We start from the raw sequence: 21,517 nt of genomic DNA on the forward strand, positions 1-21,517 counted from the left end.
TCTCAGGGATCCAACTTGAGCCACAGCAGGGACAAGACCAAGTCCTTAGCCATTAAGCCACCAAGCCATCAGGGAACCCTGGTTTTTAAAACATTTCTTACACAATTATTCTATTTATATATTTGAAAGAGGTTAATGTTTTATTGTGAGTGGTAAGGATTTGAAATCAAGGGTGATTTTTATTTTTTATGTAAAACTATCCTTTCAAAGAATTTTTTAAAAACTATGCTCACTTAAACTTATTGGGCTCTACAAAGTATACAAGGGTCTATCCACTCTTATTAATGCTTTCTCTTGCTATACACAGTTCTATTTTCTTTAATTATGTACAAAAACAAATGTAGTGCCTGGCCAAATGCAATGTTCCTTCAGATTTATTAGAAAAGCAGATAAAAGAGACTAGAAACATGCAGCAATATACATACTTTGTTTCATTACCCCAATCTAATTGAGGATTTTCAACTAGTACAGGAATTTTATAACCAACACACAATAAAAATGGAGTTAGCTTTTCCTTTCTATGATAATGAAAATTCTCAAATCTAAAACATCCATTGTGAACATGTTCCAAATAGCAGCATATTCCATTCTCTAAAAGTAATAAGCATATGAATAGATATCAAGTTTTATAAAATATTTTTAATAAACTTAGGAGGAATTAAAAGCTTGATAAAGTTAAAGAAGTATTTAACAAAGCTCATTTATAATAATTATACCAATTTCCATCTGTATTGGTGTTTCCATGGAATTTTTTCACATGAAATAGTTTGAGATTTGGATCAAGATAAGATGTTTTTATTATATATTCTCCCTAACTATAGATTTAACTGTTAGAAAACAATTAAGAATGATTACCTTACTGATAATTAACCCACAATTCACTTACATGAAATAAACCATAAAATATGTTTTAACAACCTAAATCTGTAAACAGTCTGGCAGAGTTTATAAGTTTCATCAATCATGCAATTAACATTTAATTTTGAGTGTAAAAAGAGAATGACTTCAAATTTCCTAAATAACTCAAAAGGCAGTCGTATTTCCTCTGTGAGATAAATTTTAACAGTATTTTGAAAATATTTTAAATAGTTAAAACTGCTTAATACAAATTCATTTCCCACATTTTCTAATAATTTTGGTAATACTTTTGGAGGGTCTTGCTGATTGAGAAATCTTCCTTTGGCCTATAATTGTACTTTATGTTCATAGATAAATTTTCTCTTTCATACTTGAGCAAATTTAAGAAATATGAAGACATAAACAAATATGTCAGTTAAGGTTCAACAAATGATTTTTAATTGCTCCACAAACATTCTGCACCCATGTTCAAGAATATAACAGTGCGATATTTCCAAAATTTTAAAATATATTTTAAAATTTCAAAACTGTTATCATTATCAGAATAAATGTACATCAGACAACATGTATTCTGAAAGTTCACTACTCCCTAAAATTATTTTACTGACAATGGCCTTAGAATCATACACTGTGTACTCCTTTAAAAATAAAATCTTACTTATTAAAACTACTTTTTATTCTGTTCTAATATCCAATTTCATATCAAGAATATCTTTATTGGAGTTCCCCTGTGGCATAGAGGGTTAAGGACCTGGTGTTTTTACCACAGAGGCCTGGGTTGCTGCTGTGGCGTGGCTTGCCAAAAAAAAAAAAAGAAAGAAAGAAACATCTTTACTTAGAAACTATGACTAAGAATAAGGAGACTAATCACAAAATTTAGGAAAATCAACCATTTTTCTCAAAGGTTAACTAGCTAATAGATTAAAATTTTTTTTTGTCTGAATGAGAAATTTATTTGTGACATATACTGGTAATGTTTATAAAATTATAGAGTTTGGCACAAAAAAATTAAAATATTATTAAAAAATATGGCTTCTTTCTAAAATAATCAAATACAACTCCATTTAAATGCTATATATTCAAAATACTTTATAACTTATGTTTTCATTTTCTTATGCATCATCATTCAACAAATGTTTGGTTAGAATTGTAAGAGATTTCAGTTTTCTTTTTTGGCCAGGCCCATAGCTATGGAAGTTCCTAGAGCCACAGCAGTGATGATGTTGGATCCTTAGCCCCCTGAGCCACCAGGGAACTCCTTATTTTTTAACATATACATGTCAGGCACTTTTTTTTTGATTTAACATTTTCTGAAAGTGATTGCTAGGTGAAAGTGGCCTGAGTATTAAGTTCTAATATGGATAGTCATTCAATTTTTAGCATATTCAAAGGACTGAGCACTGTGTATCAGGGTTGTAAGCCTAAAACCTGCTAAGTTAATTCCACAAATGCTTGAAGATGGTGGGCTTGTGTCAAATTAGACACAACTGCCAAGTTATTTAAATTTTTAAAAAGTTAATAGTATACCAGGGTGGGCAAACAGAACAGGCTTGTGGGTTTCCCTCAACCCATGAGCATCGAGGTTACGATTCTTTCATGAAAAACCTCTCATGATCCTTACAAAATTGTGGCTCAATTTGCTGTGAGCTTATTCTAGCCCATGTCTTTCCAACAACTCTACAAGTTTTAGGAACCTGATAATGCATCCCCATGGACAGAGATCCCAGGATCAATCTGGGAGCACCCCAACAGGGTGAAAACGATAGTGAGAAACGAGCTCTTATTTACCAAACCAAAGACTCCATCCAAGATTGCTTTAAAAAAAAAAAAAAATCCTTCAGCACAGAGCCACTACGGTAGAGGAAGCAATTATTATTATTATTTTCTTAGGGCCACATCTGTGGCATATGGAAGTTCCCAGGCTAGGGGTCAAATTGGAGCTGCAGCTGTGACCCGCGTCACCACCACAGCAACACTGGATCTGAGCTGCATCTGTGACCTGCCACAGCTTGCGGCAATCCTCCCTAAGATTTGGAAGAAAATATTTAATTTTCGTCTAAAATAAAATGGTATTTTTCATTAGCTTCCACAATCCCCAGCCCACCCACATCCTCTTCCAAAGCATACAAAGTAACAAAAGTTTTCAAATAGAAGGTACAATAAAGCCCATCCCTGTAGTCCTGGAAAGGGCAATATGTACAAGCCTGAATAAGGAAATACAAATGAAACGTTTCATTTTAGAGGCATGGAATTTATCTCAGCCAAGGAGCTTTTAGGGGAGCTTCCTATTTATAGAATCCTTATCTATACATGACTGGAAGTTTACCTCCAATAAACAAACACATTAGCAGATGCTGCTATCATTTTACATTCAATAAACTCCTGCATATCCATTGGTAGATGTAAATCTTTTAAAGGCACATTTATTTTTTTACACAGGTCTTTGCTAGCATCCTAAATTTGGGTTCCAGGTGATCTAGAAACTCAAGCCCCTCTTCTTCCTGCCGATCACTGCAGCAGCCTACCGAGCCAGCCACAGACCCTTTTCCTTCATAGTTATAGGAGCGAACGTAGTCTTCAGAATGTTTGTGTTCCTCGTCTTGTCCGCACAGATACACCTTCTGTATCGAAAAAGAGCACATTTTATTATTTTTTTTTTAAAAACACCTAAACATATTAGCTTAAAAATAATGTCTTTGATTTACCTTTTACTCTTTAATTTTTAATCAGAGTGTGTCCTCTAATGGATTCCTACATATAAAAAATGCACATGATTGGTCTGTATGATATTCATTTTTAAAATATAGCACATACATAAATGCTCCTAATGAACACATTTGTGAAAACTCGAGCTCTACACACATCACACAGCTAACTTACAATTTCCCATTTAAATACAAGATTTGTATAACTGAAACGTATCTTTGAAGATTTTTCACGTATTTGGGGGAAACCAATACAGCCTATGATTCTTATGTTTATATGCTATCATATACCTATAATCATGTGATATATTAATCTGGCTAATCTTAATCTATATTGATTGATGTGGACATAAAACAAGGAACTACAACCCAAAATAAAACCTTCACCATCTATCTGGTTGATGGCGATGGCAGGATTTCATAACCACATGGAGGAGTCAGCACACTAAAAATATTTGTAATTTGTGATGTCCACTTCCTCTATAACAAATATTTCACTCTGGGTGATCTTCCTCATAATTCTTAAAGAAGAAACTATCAGACTTTTCCACACTTCCTAAAGTATAATATGCCTACATATGCCACTCCTAGGTAAAGTTTTGTAAAACTGGACTTTACAAGATCATTGTTCTCTTTGGGTTTGGACATGACATCCCTATCTAGGATAGTTCAGCATTTAAAAGGTGATGAGTTCCAGTGTACCAGGAGTAAACCTTTGGGGGAAATCCTGATTTATAAATAGTGTTTAACTTTCATGTACTATGAACATGAAGACACTGGCACTTACTTCGCCAAGCCGAGGTTGGGTGAAGCTGTGCCACTCCGTGTACCCATATCTGCCGGTGTCCATTCCTCCCTGTCCTAGGCCCTTGACAGATTCCAAGGTCTGATGTCCACCTCCTTTGCTGGAATCCAAAGTGTAGCCGCCTTTGACCATCTCAAAACTTTGTTGTGTTTTGACTCCCTGGCCACCAAGTGTGCCAACAGACACGCTTGTGTCACAAATGTTGCATGTCTGTGTGGGAAGTCTCATATTTGCTTCCTAAAAATAAAGTTATGAGATGAAGACATCAAATTGAAACTAACAGTTTTCTTTCATTTATTTCCCACAATAGGCAAATCACTTACCTGCTGTGCCTCCCAGTTCCCTTAAAATCAGGACAATAATAGTACCCATATCACAAGTGTTATAGGTTAAATTGTGTCCCCACAAATTCATGTGTTGAAGTCCTAACCCTCAGTGCCTCAGAATGTGAGCTTATTTGAAGACAGTGTTATTATAGATGTAATTAATTAAATTAAGATAAGGTCATATTCAAGGTGGGTCCTTAATCCAAAAGGGGGAACTTGGACACACACACACACATACAGAGGATGCCATATGAAGACTCGATTTATGCTGTCATAAGCCAAGGAAAAAAAGCTAGGAGAGAAGCCTGGAACAGTTCTTCTCTAGCACCTTCAGAAGGAGCACAGCTCTGTCAACACTTCCATCTCTAATTCTTGGCATTCAGATTTGTGAGACAAGACATTTCTACTGTTTAAGTCACTCAGTTTGTAGTACTTTTTATGGCAGCCCTAGGAAACTAATATAATAAGATTACGAAGTTTAAGTCAACTAACACATGTAGGACACTTGGAGCTCTATTTGGCATAGTGAATGCTCACTAAGCATTAGCTGTTTTTATTATTACTATGATTACATAATAGTCAGCTGTCATCATTGAGCCACCATACAAAGGAAATTGAAATCTGTTTTACCATCACTTCTTCTCCAGGTCCTTCAGTATTTGACACAATTAAGTTTTGCTGGGCTACATCTTCTGGAAAACACTTCTTTACTGTTTTCTTAGCAGTAACACAGAAACATGTAAACAGAATACCTAAAAAGTAAAAATAGGTAAGTAAAATAGCATTTTTTTCATGCTTGTATACATTAAATTAGTTGAATCATAAGATGGTTTAAGTTTTTTCACAGAACTTAAAAATTGTTGCATAAATTTAAAACAGAATATTAACAAATGTATTAGTATTTAGACCATCTCTGTTTTAGTGAGATTATGTTATTAGGCTAAACAAGAAACAAATCAACAAAAGTAAGAAGGATGACATGTACATAATTTATTAATAGCTGTCTTCCCAGGTTCAGAATTAACTTAAATGTTTCCCTTATTTCTTCCACACTGAAATAGTATCTTCATTCTACTGGAATTTAAGCTAGTATTATTGGTATTTAAAATCCACACAGAGGGAGTTCCCTGATGGTCCCATGATTAGGATTTGGGGCTTTAACAGCTGGAACTAAGACCCTGCTTCAAACTGCTGCATGCCAAAAATAAATAAATAAAATAAAAAGAAATAAAAAGAAATCCACACAGAATACACTCAAAGATCTTAGAATCACAAAACAAAGAACATTAGGCATTAACCAAACAGGAAAGGCAATTACATAAAATCGCTGCCTGGTTTTGAAAGCATACATCAAATGCTAAGAGGAATATCCAGTTTGACCTGAAACACAAATCATTGACAAAGTAAGACTTGGGGAAAAGTTTGTAAATGCAGATAAACTCTGTGTAGTTAAACAAACTGTTAACAAAGAAGGGAGGAAGGGAAGAGAAAGGAGTGAGGAAGGAAAGGAGGGAGGGATGGAGCTGAGAAGCATGGGCAAAGATTTCCAATCTTTTTGCATCTCCAAAAAGTAGTTTGTGGAATGCAATAATCTTGGCATTTTTTGCATCCATTACTTTTCCTTAGTGGCTCACCATATGACCACTTCCCACACACCAGCGTCTTAACATGTATGCTAAATCACTTCATTAACATACAATAATATTGAGCATAAACATCTAAGTGAATTGTTTTTTCTTTTTTGGCCCCTCCATGGCATATGGAGTTCCGGAGCCAGGGATCAGATCCTAGCCTCAGCTATAACCTGTGCCACAACTGCGGCAACACCAGATCCTTGAACCCAACTGTGCCAGGCCAGGGAATTGAACCTGCCTCCTAGTGCTGCAGAGATGCTGCTGAACCTGTTGCGCCACAGCAGGAACTTCTACGTAAATTGTGAAACTACTCTTCACTAAGTCCCTTTGTACATTTGCAACATAAACATATCTGACTGAAAGAAGATCATATTTTGTGCAGGAGAGAAACTTAACATTAATTTCACCCAACTTCTTCATTTTACATATGGAAAAATGAGCTTGAAGAAGAACCCACTATCTCATAGCTAATTATTGGAAGAACTAAGCCTGTAGTTTTGAACATTATTTTAAATTTAATCTGTTCTCACAGTAGTTCCCGTTGTGGCTCAGCGGTTAGCAAACACAACTAGGATCCATGAGGATGAGAGTTTGGTCCCTGGCCTTGCTCAGTGGGTTGAGGATCTGGCATTGCATGAGCTGTGGTGTAAGTTGCAACATTGCTGTGGCTGTGGTGTAGACTGGCAGCTATAGCTCTGATTAGACTCTTAGCCTGGCAACCTCCATATGCCATGGGTTCGGCCCTAAAAGACAAAAAAAAAAAAAAAAAAAAAAAAAAAAAAATCTGCTCTGACAAATACATTTATTCTTTTATGACTCAGAACCCTGAGCATCCGCATAAGATTTTTAAAAGGACACATTTATCAAAGGCTATAAATGCCATCGATATGAAGAACTGCCATATATATATATTAAATATTAGTTAACACTTCAAATAACACCTCCTAGATAATTATACTTACACAGCAACAATGCAGAACCCAGCACCATGGCAAGAATAGCCCATCTTCCAAGAATTACATTTGATGGCTTAATATCTCTTACACCTTTAGGAGTCATTTTGCAGTCAGAGGGAGTGGTACAGTCACATACTCTCACTGCTAATATGTGTCTTGCCGCAAAACCATGTCTATCTTTTACTTGGATAGGCACAGTATAAGTGTCATAATCAAGATTTTGCCGCTCACGAAGAATGGCAGTTTTACCTATGGGGAAAATGACAGAGATTGTGATTTCTAGAAAAATTAGGAAAATTGATACTCTTCTGTGCTTATCTATATTATTCCAGACAAAACATGTTATTGAAATATTCTATTAAAATGCATTCGTATGTTTTCTTGAAGATATTCAGAACAAGAGTCTAAACTTAAGTATATTATTCATTGCTTTAAAAAAACAAAGTATTATCCTTTTTATGGGACCAATAAAATAATTTACTAAAATTAATACTGATTAGTTATAACGAACTAAGGTGAAAGTCTTAAGTTCGTATTGATTAAAAGGTTTAGCACAATTACGCACCATCCTTTGTCTCTATTGTCCAAAGTTTGCTGGCAGCATTATCCAGAAAGAATTGAAAAGGTGGCCCATTGTCAGGTCCATCTAGATCTACAGGTTCAAGAACAGCAAAATCCTTATCATGCCGACAAATTGTCACTTCTTTTTCTCTGATATCTGGTGGGTGATCATTATCATCTTCCAAAAAAACTACTAATGTTCCGGTGCAAGATCTGCCATCTAAGAGAAATTTAAAAATAGGATATTTCTTCACTTAAAAATTTATTTTCAGGAGTCCCCGTCGTGGCGCAGTGGTTAACGAATCCGGCTAGGAACCATGAGGTTGTGAGTTCGATCCCTGGCCTTGCTCAGTGGGTTAAGGATCCGGCATTGCTGTGAGCTGTGGTGTAGGTCGCAGATGCAGCTTGGATCCCGAGTTGCTGTGGCTCTGGCAGCTACAGCTCCAATTGGACCCCTCGCCTGGGAACCTCCATATGCCGTGGGAGCGGCCCAAGAAATGGCAAAAAAAGACAAAAAAAAAATTTATTTTCAACAACCTTTATGACATACAGTGGACATCTGCTTCCTATTAATTGTCTGAACATGAATTTCACACACTTAAACCACAAATACTATTGCTACCAGGACAAAATAGTGACATCACTCTTCCTTAGAGATTGGTGGCTGTATCAGGTGATATTCTTGAGGTGCTTTTCAAAACTAAATGGTAGGAGATTATGAGTAATGTCGGTATGGAATAATTAAGAAGAAAATTGATTTCTTACATCTTTCTTTATGAAGAGCATATATTCATGCTTAAAATCCAAAGACTTTACATTTGGTCATAATCACTTCCCTGACTCCCTCTCCTGACCTTTCTCCTCATAGACTCTTTGTTCAAACTTTGTAAAACATCTTATTAGTAGGCATCTTCAGTGGAATCTGTTGCCACTGCTAGGGATGCTTTTCTCTTTCTCTTTGCCTGACAAAACCTTATCATCTTTCAAAAACCCATTCAAATATCACTTCCTCATGAAACTTGCCCTGACTTCTGTGGACAGTGGTAGCCACATTCTCCTTTGATTTCTCAGAACCCTTGGCTCATCACAGACCCACATACTAAACTGTGACCACATTCATCCTAGAAGCTAAGTTGAAGTCATCTTGAGAGCCAAGGGATCTGCCCAGTATTTCTTAGCTAACTTAAAACTTAATGCTAACACACTGAATCTAAAGCACTTACTATTTTTATACTTTGTAAAACAATGATTGAATAAACCATAAAAAGTTGCACCCCCACCCTGATTCGATTAGTATGTTCTTAAGAATAAGAACTCTTTACTCCTCTCTAGATCTTTATTACTTTTGGCTTGATACTTCACATATAAGTCTAAAACATTTTTTAAAAATTATTTGGGTTCAAGAGATAATGAATTTCAGAAAATATGTTCAACTTTTACTATTTATGATAAAATACAATAAGCTTTCAAAATTTAAATAAACAGAAAAATAACTGATGAAATTCCCCCCCTTTTTTTTTGTTGCTATGAATACTGGTCTAAATTTTGGTGCATATATGTTGAATTTATGATAAAGAATACCATAAATCATATACAATGTATTCTTTTTTTTTCTTTTTTAGGTTGAAATAACAATTAGCTGTATTGTATAATATGCTCTAGAGAATTTTTTTTCTGTTGAATAACTAAAAAATTAACTTATTCAAAGTGACTTTTACATTAATTACTTACATGAAGTAAATGCTGTATTTAACTATTTAAAAACTGTTCCATCTGAACAAGTTTTACGTAATCTGGATATGAGATACAAGCTTTTATAAGAAAAATCTATAAAAGCATATAAACATTTTGGGACCACTATAAATCTGCAAATAAATCTGAATACAAGCAACAACTTCAGAAGCAAAACACACTAACAAAGAAATGAGCAATGGAGAAAATGAAGCTTTTTAAATTAAAAAAAAATGTAGCTACAGATACTACATGTGAGCAGTAGGTGCTTTACTTTTAAAAATTTAAGCAGAGAATAGTTTTTCTTTACAGGACAATAGAAATCATACTTAAAAAATTGAGTAAAGAAATACAGAAGCCATTTGGAGGCAAATCCACACTAATTTAATCCCATATTCAACCAACAGTTATCACATAAATGGTTATTTTCCATCATAGTCTTTGTTTGAAGTATGTTGTCAAAAAGGGAAAGCTTAAAGTTGTTAAAATGAATGGTAGTCAAAGCCAGAGCTGAAACAAAGTCCTAGACACCTTCTAACACTGCAAAAGACTGATTGTAAATTTGAACCTTACTGTTGAGAAATATGGCAAAAAATAATTACTGATAATAGTCAAAGATTGTAAAAACGTAATTGAATGTATATGTCTATCTCTAAACCTTGTTTTAAATAAGCAAAGAAGCAAATGTCAAGGATCAGTGAGTAAGGAATGTCACAATCCTGGAGCTGGAAAGTATATCTTGGGTTAACTAAAATACACACTTCTACAACAGGAACTCTGAAAGGCAAGAGCTCCCACCACTGCATAAATGTTTCCAGGAACCAGAAGTTCCCTGTCATTATCAATCAGCCAACTTCACCCAGAGAGCTCTTTAATTAATCATTAGAAAGTTTTCGGGTTCTTTCTTATCAAGCTATAGTATGCCTTCCAATCATTTCCAATTTTTTTTTTTTTTTTGGATTATACACATGAAACCTTTATCTATTCCACATAACCCTGAACTTTTACAAGAAAAAAAATTTACAACCAAATATAGCAAAGCATTTTATAAACTTTTGAACTCCATTTTCTACGTTAAAATGAATTGTTCCAAGTGCCTATTATGCACCTGAACTTGCAAAGCTCTTGGTAGCAAAATCAACAACCTGGACCCAGAGATTCATGGGGCTCTCAAAGAAGAGAGGAATGACAAACATCAGTTCCTGCACAAAGCAAACATGCCAAAATCTCTGCCGGATGCCTGCTAAAAGGATATTTAGTAAAGATAAGGGTCCTTACATGAAAATGAGTCAATCTAGTTAGAGAAAAAGAATGTACATGAGAAACAATAAAAATACCTTTTTTATAGAGAAAACTCATCACCCATGATAACTAATGGGTTATTCCCAGAGAAGGAGGGCTTGAGAGGAACTTATTCAGAGAAAAACTGAATGAAGTCTAGTGAGCCCACTCACAGAAGTTTTCATTGCATTCGTTTGAAGAAGTGAAGGGATCTAAAGTTCAAATAGGAGGGGCAGGGCTATTCTAGGTGGAGGGTATATAAAACAGGACCTTCTAGAGTGAAAGCTGGGAAATCAGCCTGACTGACCAAGAATTGACACAAAAAATACAAGGAAATTAACTGGATTCTAAGAAAGCTAGAATGCCTAGATCATCATTGTGAAATATTTATGAGCATCAAAACTAAACATTCATGTGGAATGTAAGTAATTACTTAAATATTTGGCCCTCAGAAGCATATATTAAATGGATTAAAGTTCAAATAAACAAATCCTTCAAGCTACCATATGATCTTCCATGAAAATTGATATTACCCTTATCTTTACTTCTCAAGCACACCCAGGTTATCCATAAGCCTGGAACCCAGATTTACAAAATTTAGATTTTGACATTTTCTTTCTTTGTACTAAGATCACTGTGTTTACAGAATTCCTTTGTCACCAAAAGACAAAGTTAATTTCTTATATCTCTGTTCTCCATATTTTCCTTCTCTCTAAAGAGTATTTCATTTTCTACTACCTAGCTTCTGCATTCCTGAGACATCGTCTTTCTTTATCCTTAAATCTGGGCGATCCTTAACTGATTTCCACTTTTTACTATACCCATAAATTCTTTGACAGGGAAAGTTTTCATATGAGAGAATCTTCCTTTAATTCAATAAATTTTTATAATATTTATAGTTGTACAACCATCGTCACAACCTAATTTTAGAACATTTTCATCCCAAACCTCCAGTCTATCCCTCTCCCCCAAATTGTCCCTTTTGGTAAACATAAGTTTTTCAAAGTCTGTGAGTCTGTTTTTGTTCTGCAAAAAAGCTCATTTGTATTCTTTTGTAAGAATCTACCTATAACTGATCCGACAATCCCATTCTTGGGCATCTATCCAGAGAAAATCATGACTCGAAAATATATATGTACCCCAATGTTCATTGTAGCACTATATACAATATACAAGACATGGAAGCAAACTAAATGTCCATCAACAGAGGAGTGAATAAAGAAGATGTGGTACACATATACAATGGAATATTACTCAGCTACGAAAAAGAATGAAATAATGGAATTTGCAGCAACATGGAGAGACCTAGAAATTATCATACTAAGTGAAGTTAGACAGTGACAGAGAATCTTTTATGAGAAGATAATCACCCTTTAATTGATATCATGTGAAAATCTGACCTTATCTTATGAAGCCTAGTTTTCACGACTTAGTGTTTGGAACTTAGTAGAAAATCAATATTTGTGGAATAAGTAAGTCCACATTAATCCTTGCTTAACATAATAGTTGTGCTTCTGAACCATTCAGATTTCACTTTTGCTTATATAGGGCAGTAAATCACCAGAATTCTAGAGTAGTGGCAACATTATCTATATTTCTCAGTTTATGTTTTCCCCATTCTCCAGTAGTTTTCTCCCCTATTTATATCAAAAGAATTACATTCAAAGATTGTGTGAGAGGCATCAAGAGGAGAGGAAGATCATATGCACATGATTACATAATGATATTCAAATTGAGGTTTTCTTTCAGATTTTGAAACCTAAATATTTTTGGCTCATGGGAATAGTTCTTTCAAAGTGCTTGGTCATCTTACTGATTTATTTCCATCCCAAGGCAACAGGAATAACCCAAGGCTGAGGGAGGGAGTACAAAGAAACACCTGAATGGGACAGATGTGGATGAATTGGTTTTCCCTTCCCATATAAATTGCAAGCAGCAGCATCTTCATAAGTCTAACTTTTATCTCTCATCAGAGAATCTTTTTTTTTTTTTTTTTTTTTTTTTTAGTACATGTGGCTTTATTATAAAGCTATGGAAAAAAAGTAGGAGTACAATATATGAGAAAACATTTGTCTTTATTATCAGAATATCAAGGTGGCAAAATGAATAAACATGACCCATTGCATGACTTCCTATCAGCTTCTGCTTCTTTCCATGGGATTTGAAATGTGCTTATTCACACACTCCCCATTCCTTCTAAAGAAATTCAATTATTCTGTAGCAAAAGACCATAGCACTGTGCCCGCTTATTTCTTTTGAACAGCTAGCATATAAAATACACTAACCATAAAAATAGTGGAAACCATCTTGAATTAAGCAGACAGTCAAAAATATAAGCTCTGTCATAAAAGCCCAAGTTCACTCATCTTTATCATTTATGGAAATTTACCCCTTGTGCACCAGTGTGTTATTGGCATGATGGAATGCCATATTGTAACTTCTTCTTCTTTTTTTTTTTTTTTTTTTTTGTCTTTTCCAGGGTCGTACCCACAGCATATGGAGTTTCCCACGCAAGGGTCTAATCGGAGCTGCAGCCATAGGCCTACGCTAGAGCCACAGCAACGCCAGATCCGAGCCACGTCTACAACCTATACCACAGCTCACAGCAACACCGGATCCTTAACCCACTGAGCAAGGCCAGGGATTGAACCCGCAACCTCATGGTTCCTAGTCAGATTCGTTAACCATTGAGCCATGACAGGAACTTCTGGAACTATTTATACTTTTTATCATCCTCTTTTAACATCCATCTATACATCTATGCTATACATTAGCATAATAGTATATGTATATAAATAAATATACTAGTAAATATATGGAGGTGGTTGTGGGTCTATCAATAACCAAAGATGGGCCTATCAATAATGGGCCCTTTTGGTTCTATGATTACAAGATGCCCTCAACAATAACCATCAGGAAACACTGGGGAAAAAAGGTTTTTTCCTTATAAGTCCTGGAAATTACAGGTCAGGCAGCAAGAGCAAATTTGTGGGGGATGGGGTGGAGGTGAGGGGGTAAAGGGGATAAGGAGGTGACATCTGGGATTCTGCTTTTATCAGGTGGAGGCTGGGGGCCTAGGGTTAATTGATGAGTTTAAAATACAAGAGCAGGAATGTAAAGAGCAGGAAGAGAAAAACCAAACAGCCCAAATGGTCAGTTATTGAAATCGACCAGGATCTCTAAAACAAAGGAGCCAGGGCAAATGAGATTGGGGCCAGCCTGGCTCTTGATCCATTTGTGTGGCAGGCATTGTGTTGATCTGAGATAGCCATCTTTGAAGATTTCTGAAGTAAGTGGAAGCCTGGGCAATCAAAGCTTAAGTCAATTTACAAAAAGAGAAGCCAACTGACAGAGCTTACATGGCAAAGGTTCATATTCAAAAATGACTCACTGCTAGGAGGGTATGTTCAAAAAGGTTTTGAAATTACAACTTCAGGACATTTGAAGGATATTTTTTCATAAGACTTGTTCTAGGATTAACCTTAGAGAATGATTGCAAACCTCAGCAAAAGGCTTTAAAAATCATCATGGGACCATGTCTTTAAAAAATAGGATTAAATGTTTTGGTTCCCCAGGAAGAGAGGCTCACAACAAACCTACCTGAATGCAACTGTTTTAGGTGGGTTGAACTCTTTCAGCAGGGTTCAAATCATAGTAATCTAATTCTGTCCTCAAAAAAGTAAGAGCTCCTTGATGATGCCACTCTGTCTATGGGAGAAATCAAATAATATGGACCCTGAAACCTGGACTTTGGCCATTTACCACCTCCAAGTTTTGCTCTGTTGAGACACTGGGATCTCAATGAGGTGGTTTCTAATAAGTTAAGCAATCATAATGCAAATATTGTTTGCATTAAATTTTGATCTGGAAACAAACAAATTTAAATTTAACTCCAGGGAGTTTCTGTCATGACTTAGTGGAAACGAATCTGACTAGGACCCAGGTTTGATCCCTGACCTTGCTCAGTGGGTTAAGGATCCAGCGTTGCAGTGAGCTGTGGTGGAGGTTACAGATGAGGCTCGGATCCTGCGTTGCTGTGGGTGTGGTGTAGGCTGTTAGCTATAGCTCTGATTCGACCCCTAGCCTGGGAACTTCTATATGCCATGGATGCGGCCCTAAAAAGACAAAAAAGAAATAAATAATAAAATTAACAAATAAACTTAACTCCAAGATGTCCTTAAAAATACATCATATATTTATATTTTATTCCTAGATAATTGCACTCACCTGCATCCATTGCAATCACGGAAACATTGTATTGGTTGTTTTTCACAAATTTTGATTCTCTATCTAGCACTTTTACGGTTTTCAAGTTACCAGTATGTTCATTAATTTCAAACCAGTTATCTTCATCTCCTATCTTCTTATACCTAATTTTTAGAAAGCAAATGTAAATGCTCAAAGCAGAGTGGACATAATCTCAAAATCTGTTGTTCTGAAAAATAAATAGAATGTTCCCAAATTTGAAATTAATTATTATCACAATTGAAAAGAAGGAAATTTTTAAGGTACATTACCTTAAGCCCTCACTACTGCCTTTTTCTGGATCCACTGCTTTGTATCCAAGGAGTTCTTTGCCCGCTGGGAGGCCATCTTTACTCTGAATAACTTTTACTGATGGTTGGCATTCGGGGCCCTCATCCAAGTCTTTAATTTTAACAGTGACAGTTGTTGTGCACATAGTAGGTGTTTGAGCATTTGCTGCTTTAGAGAATTGTGCTTCGTTAAGTACACCAATTTGCAAAACAATCTGGCGATTAAGTTCATAGTTCAATGGCTGTTCAAGAAACACACTTTAATGAGTCAATATTTAACACCACAAATAGAAGACATGACTATGTTCCAAATTTTAGCAAAAAAGGGAATATCATTTTTGTGTATAAAATGCTACCAAAAATTGCTACTAATATAGTTAATTACTGATAATTACCTTCCTATAGTGACAAACACTATCAAATGAAACTTTTTTTTTTCTTTTTCAACCACACCCTTACATATGGAAGTTCCCAGGCCAGGGACTGAATCTGGGGATTGAATCCAGGTTGCTGCTGTGACCTACACAGCAGCTGCAGCAACGCTGAATCCTTAACCCACTGAGCCGGGCCAGGGATTGAACCAGTTGCCTTGGTAGAGACAAGCTGGATCATTAACCTACCCCACAGTGGGAACTCCTCAAATGCAAAATTGTTGATTTTAAGGTTCAACCAATTTTTCTTCTTTACTTTTCTTTGGGCAGATCCTGCCTTCATTTTCTTATTACAGGTTTAAATATTAATAGGAATAAGTAATAAGTATTTGAATAAATTCAAGTAGGCAATTTCTCTTTATTTTATTACTAATCAAATGGGATAAATGATCACTCCATCAGCAAAAGTCCCTCAAAGCTAAGTATATAAAATAATTAGATAGACTACTTGGACATGAGATTTGGTTATAATGGAGCAGTGACTATGAGTAATCTGAGTCAAAAAGTATCATGATATCTTTTTTTTTTTGGCTTTTTGTCTTTTTAGGGGTATACCTGCGGCATATGGAGGTTCCCAGGGTAGAGGGTCTAATAAGAGCTGCAGCCACCGGCCTACGCCACAGCCACAGCAATATCAGATCCAAGCTGCATCTGCAACCTACACCACAGCTCATGGCAACACCGGATCCTTAACCCACTGAGTGAGGCTAAGGATCAAACCCGCAACCTCATGGTTCCTAGTCAGATTCATTTCCGCTGCACCACAAAGGGAACTCCTAGCAGCTTTCAAAGTACATTATATTTGGATTTGTTAGTTCCTGATCAAAGTGCTCAGTCCTGAACTGAATAAATAGAAAGAATCTAAAACAATAGTTAAAAGATTAGAGACTAAAATAAAAGCAAAAAAAGAGAAATAAAAAAATCTAGAAAAACGCCAAAAAAAGAGAAAAAACAAAGAGAAGAATAGGCAATATTATAACTAAAGGAGATTTTCTATAAATCTTATTAGGGAAGGCAAAATTTGTGCATACCCCTTCTAAGAAAATACACTGTCCCTAAGAAATTAATGAGGAAAGATGTAAAAGGCAAGAGAGGGCTGTGAGTAGAAGGACTCAGAAAGGAAACAAGTTCAGGCAAAGTAATCATTCTCAGGGATAGTAAATGCAATATAGTTTAAAAAAATCCCCAAGCACTGGCTACTTCAAACATAGGGGAATTAGTAGGAATAACTGCTGAATATTTAGTAAATTATGTATCTTGTAAAATACATTATAGACTGGTAAAAGTATAATACGAGCATGAAGGGAACTGAAAAGTCAAGAGGTTTTCAAATAAAAATTCTTCCATTTCTCTCTGCCTTGTGTTCCATAAAATAAGAGATTTAGATAAGTAGGTGTCTAAGACCCTTTCTAAAGCTAATATCTGATTACTAAGTCAATATTTCTCTACCTTAGTTCTGCTCATATACAGAAATCAGGTTTGTGCCTGCCGTGCCTTTCCTCTAAGAGATAATAAGGGTATAATAATAATTACAGTAAAGTTTACATAGGAAACAATGTAAGTCATTTCAGCATTGCATTGCAACACTGATATACATTCAGGAATTATTAAGTGTAAGTTAGAATTTTATAAAGCCTTGCCAGACACACACACACACATATAAATATATTGCCTGATACATATATATATACATATATATATATATATTTTTTTTTTACCTTGACAACACACAAAACTCCTTCATTTGTATTTGGGTCTGTGCTAATTTTGAAGTTTCCATTCTCATTTCCCTGTAGGATCTTGTATATGGCCTTTGAGTGAGGTGTGTTTGGCAAATCCTGGTCACGTACTGCCATTCGTAAAATCTCAACATCAATTCTGTTTTCTTCTACTTCTGTAAAATACTGAAACAATTGCCTCTTGCTGTTATAAATACATAGTTCTAACAATGCGATTTTTCCAGTTTAAAATTTATATTTAAAGAAAAATAAAACAAAGTGATGTGAAAAGGCGCAATTATACATTGGGAAGAATTTAGCCATTTAATACATAAGCTCCCTTTTTTCCTCCATAAACTAATTACCCTGTATCAGATCTTCTCCATTCTTCAAACACTAAATAATGTCTTAATTTTGCAACTTCTCTGAGGTGATTTCCCTAATCATTCGAGCCCTCAGATTTGTCCCTATTCTGAACCTCTATAACATCTACAGTCCATTGCCCTGTTTTTATACATAAAATGCTTTATATTAAGATATTAAGATTTCAGTATTTAAAAATCATTATAAATTGCATTTTTTAAAACTTTTGATTTACAGGAGAACACCTTAAGGAAAAATTTTTCCTTTTTTGAGACATTAGATCATAGTTTCTCTCCCCTACACCCCCTCAAAAGAAATATGGTGACAGTAGTAAATCAGAATCTTCTAGAGATTTAAAATGAATTCACAAAAGGATGATAGCCTTTGGATCACAGCAGATCTAGATATATATATTTTTAAAAACAAATCTAGTTCTAATCCCACTTTTTCCTCTTACATGGTCTATAGGTAGGAGAACATGAACAAGTTACTGAACTGGCCTTATATTTCCTCTTATGAACTATGAGAAAAAAGATATCCTTGTAAATTGTAGGGATTAATGTAAAAAAGCATATGACTGTGTTTCTCACTACAGACTTTCCCTTCTTTGACATGTATTCGGGTATACGGTATAGATTAATGGAAGAGTGAAGATGACTCACTATTTTGTTCAAGAAGGAAGAATCATTTCCTGGATGTATCACCCTGTATGTATTTCTCGTGTTGTGTACTTTCTCAGTGAAAGTTTGCTCACATATAACACAGGAAGAGCCTATGTATAGACAGTGGTGGGCAACACGTATTACTGACTCCCCAGCGGAGCAGAGATGTAAATTAGTCCTTCTGTAATCTTTTTTTTTTTTTTTTTTTTTTTTTTTTAATAGCCACACCTGTGGACTGTGGAAGTTCCTGGGCTAAGGGTTGAATTGGATCTGCAGCTGCTGGCCTATGCCACAGCTATAGCAGTGGCAGATCCAAGCTGTGTCTGCTAACTACATTGCAGTTCACGACAACATGGATCCTTTATTCCACTGAATGAGGCCAGGAATCCAACCCGAATCCTCATGGATACTAGTCAGGTTTTTAACCCTCTGAGCCACAATGGGAACTCACCCATCTCTTATCTTAAGAAGCTGAGGTGTAAAGAACACAGATGAATGCCTTTACTCCTTCACCCTATAAAAGGAATTTGAGTTCAAAGAATCTAATACCAGAGCTTGGCATCCAAGAAACACTGAACACATGCATGAACTCAAGGGCTAAGATGCTCTTAGATGAGAGAGCAGTTATTTTCCACCATCCAGAAATATCTGGCACTTTACTTTTGCAGAAATCAAATTGTTAGTGAATGCTATTTTGTGAGTGTTGGCTATTAAATCCAAAATGTGTACACTCATAGAGCTATCAAATTCCAGATTTGTTTTTTGAAAAAGTAAATGAATCTAGACAAATGAATACATAGATATACTCACAGAAGTTTCTGTAAAATATGGTGAATTGTCGTTTTCATCCTCGAGTGAAATAGTAATTGTTCCTGTGTTAAATAAACCGAAAGGTTGGCCTCCCATGTCTCGCACTTCCATTATTAACTTGTATGTATCACATTTCTGAAAAAAAAAAGGAAGAAAGGTACACTGATGAATGCTTATATTTCCTGTAAATTAGGATTCTCATAGTCATTGCTCAGGATCTGATTATTTTGCAAACATTCCTTTTGGATTTTATCGTTCAAAAAAAGCCACCATCAATACAAATATAGAAAAAGAGAATTTTCAGTCAATACAATGAAAAGCTGATGTTTCTAATATTTCAAAATGTAAAGCCATTTTAGCATCTACACATCAAACTGGGTCAATGATCTCTTAAGTGAGATCTTATACCTTCCCCAAATCTCTGTAGGGACAAAGTATCCCCCCAAGTCCTAACCACAGCCTGTAGGGAAGTATGTTTGGAGAGGTGGCCTCAGGGGGCCTTACTGTGACTTCCCTGGGAGTTCATATTATCGATTCAAATATGGTTTAGTGACTGAGAAGTTAATTAATTCATTCATTACTTCTCTATCCAGTAAAGGTGTAGTTGTGGTGATGACACCTGTGTCTGGATGTATGGAGAAATGCTTGGGATGGTCTGGAATCTGCTGTAAGATTTTATATTTCAGACGAGTATGTAGTGTGTCAGGTTCATCGTGGTCTATGGCAGTCACTTTTCCCACTGAAGTTCCTGTTTAGAGAAACCCAATACTGTCAACAACTGAAAATAACAATTAATTCAATTCAAACGAACATAAAATCAAAGCATTGCTGTAGCATATTCTCCCCCCAAATCCACAAGTTGGTTGATTTTACAGTTAAGTGGAGAGGTATCTAAGTGCCTTCCAAGTTCTCCTTATCTGGAACTTTCTAATAGGTGATTACTGTGGATAACATAATTTGTATCCTACATACGTAAGAATATCCACCCCACCCTCGGTAACGGTGGTTCTCAAATTCTTCATCATGGGTTAATCTAACAAAGTTGTTGACTTTATGTACCAGTTACTTCTCCATGTACATAGAAAATAAGCACAAAAAGTTGACCTTTGAAGAGCCTATAATCTTATAAAACTACAAAGTTTTATGTGGAATACCCTTGAAAGTCAAGCACTTAAAAATGTTTTGCATAACTGTTTAAGACATCAATGAGGAATTCCATTGAAGCAAAAACCTTGTGTTTTTCCTAAAATGTGAACTTACCAGTTCGGCAATTCTCAGGCACACTAAAGATAGTCACTTTGTTTTCAAAATATGGGGCATTATCATTATCATCTTCAACTTTGAATAATAAGGGGAGTGGGTACTCAGGTGCATAACCGTCAGCAGTTGTTGCGTAGGCATAGAGCTGAAAGGTAGACAAACACAATCAGCTGATTCCTAAGTAACAAATCAGGCACAAAAATTAAGCCTAGCAGCTGGGGAGAGACATAATGTTTTTAAAAAGAATGAAAAAATGCCATCTGCAGCATCAAGAATGCAACTAGAGATTATCATACTAAGTGAAGTTAATCAGAAAGCGAAAGACAAATACCATAAGATATCACTATGTGGAATCTAAAATATGGCACAAATGACAGTTCCCTGGTGGTTCAGTAGGTTAAGGACCTGGTGTGGTCCCTGCCGTGGCTCTGGTCACTGCGGTGGCACAGGTTCAATCCCTGGCCTGGGAACTTCTGCGTGCCACAGATGTAGCTAAATATATATATTTATATATGATGCAAAGTACAAAACAGAAACAGACGCATGGACAGGGAGAACAGACTTCTGGTCGTCAAGAGGGAGGGGGAAGAGGGATGGACTGAGAGTTTGGGGTAGTAGATATAAACTATTACATTTAGAATGGATAGACAGTAAGGTCTTACTGTATAGCACAGGGAACTATATCCAATTTCTTGAGGTAAATCATAATGGAAAAGAATATAAGAACAAAAAGAATGTGTATATGGGTATAACTTAGCCACTCTGCTGTACAACCAAAATCAGCACAATATTGTAAATCAACTATACTTTAATAATTAAAAAAATCATTGGAGTTCCCATTGTGGCGCAGCAGAAACGAATCCCACTAGGAACCATGAGAT

The 21,517-nt window shown here is 35.6% G+C and overlaps 1 protein-coding gene across 3 annotated transcripts in view; it reads right to left on the reverse strand.

Moving 5' to 3' along the window:
* Positions 1-356: 356 nt before the first annotated feature.
* The window catches only part of DSC1 (desmocollin 1), a 36,214-nt gene continuing 15,053 nt past the window's right edge, over positions 357-21,517 (reverse strand). Inside the window, exons 6-17 of one of the 3 annotated variants that reach the window (XM_013999268.3) lie at positions 20,637-20,781; positions 19,958-20,124; positions 19,377-19,511; positions 17,542-17,727; positions 15,375-15,634; positions 15,085-15,227; positions 7,850-8,065; positions 7,291-7,533; positions 5,325-5,446; positions 4,351-4,605; positions 3,564-3,609; positions 357-3,479 (exon numbers count right to left, since the gene is read on the reverse strand). In XM_013999268.3, coding sequence (XP_013854722.1) covers positions 3,574-3,609; positions 4,351-4,605; positions 5,325-5,446; positions 7,291-7,533; positions 7,850-8,065; positions 15,085-15,227; positions 15,375-15,634; positions 17,542-17,727; positions 19,377-19,511; positions 19,958-20,124; positions 20,637-20,781 — 1,908 coding nt within the window. In that variant the 3' untranslated portion in view covers positions 357-3,479; positions 3,564-3,573. Of the gene's footprint in view, positions 3,480-3,563; positions 3,610-4,350; positions 4,606-5,324; positions 5,447-7,290; positions 7,534-7,849; positions 8,066-13,304; positions 13,457-14,867; positions 15,228-15,374; positions 15,635-17,541; positions 17,728-19,376; positions 19,512-19,957; positions 20,125-20,636; positions 20,782-21,517 lie in introns of those variants that run through there. The other 2 variants (XM_003127880.4, XR_014807822.1) reach the window with 2 other exon arrangements.

The sequence above is a fragment of the Sus scrofa genome, chromosome 6 (genome assembly GCF_054392235.1).
Source record: "Sus scrofa isolate SSC_HxYL_T2T_F1_AM1 chromosome 6, Sscrofa_HxYL_maternal_Yorkshire_Landrace_v2.0, whole genome shotgun sequence".
NCBI lineage: Eukaryota > Metazoa > Chordata > Mammalia > Artiodactyla > Suidae > Sus > Sus scrofa.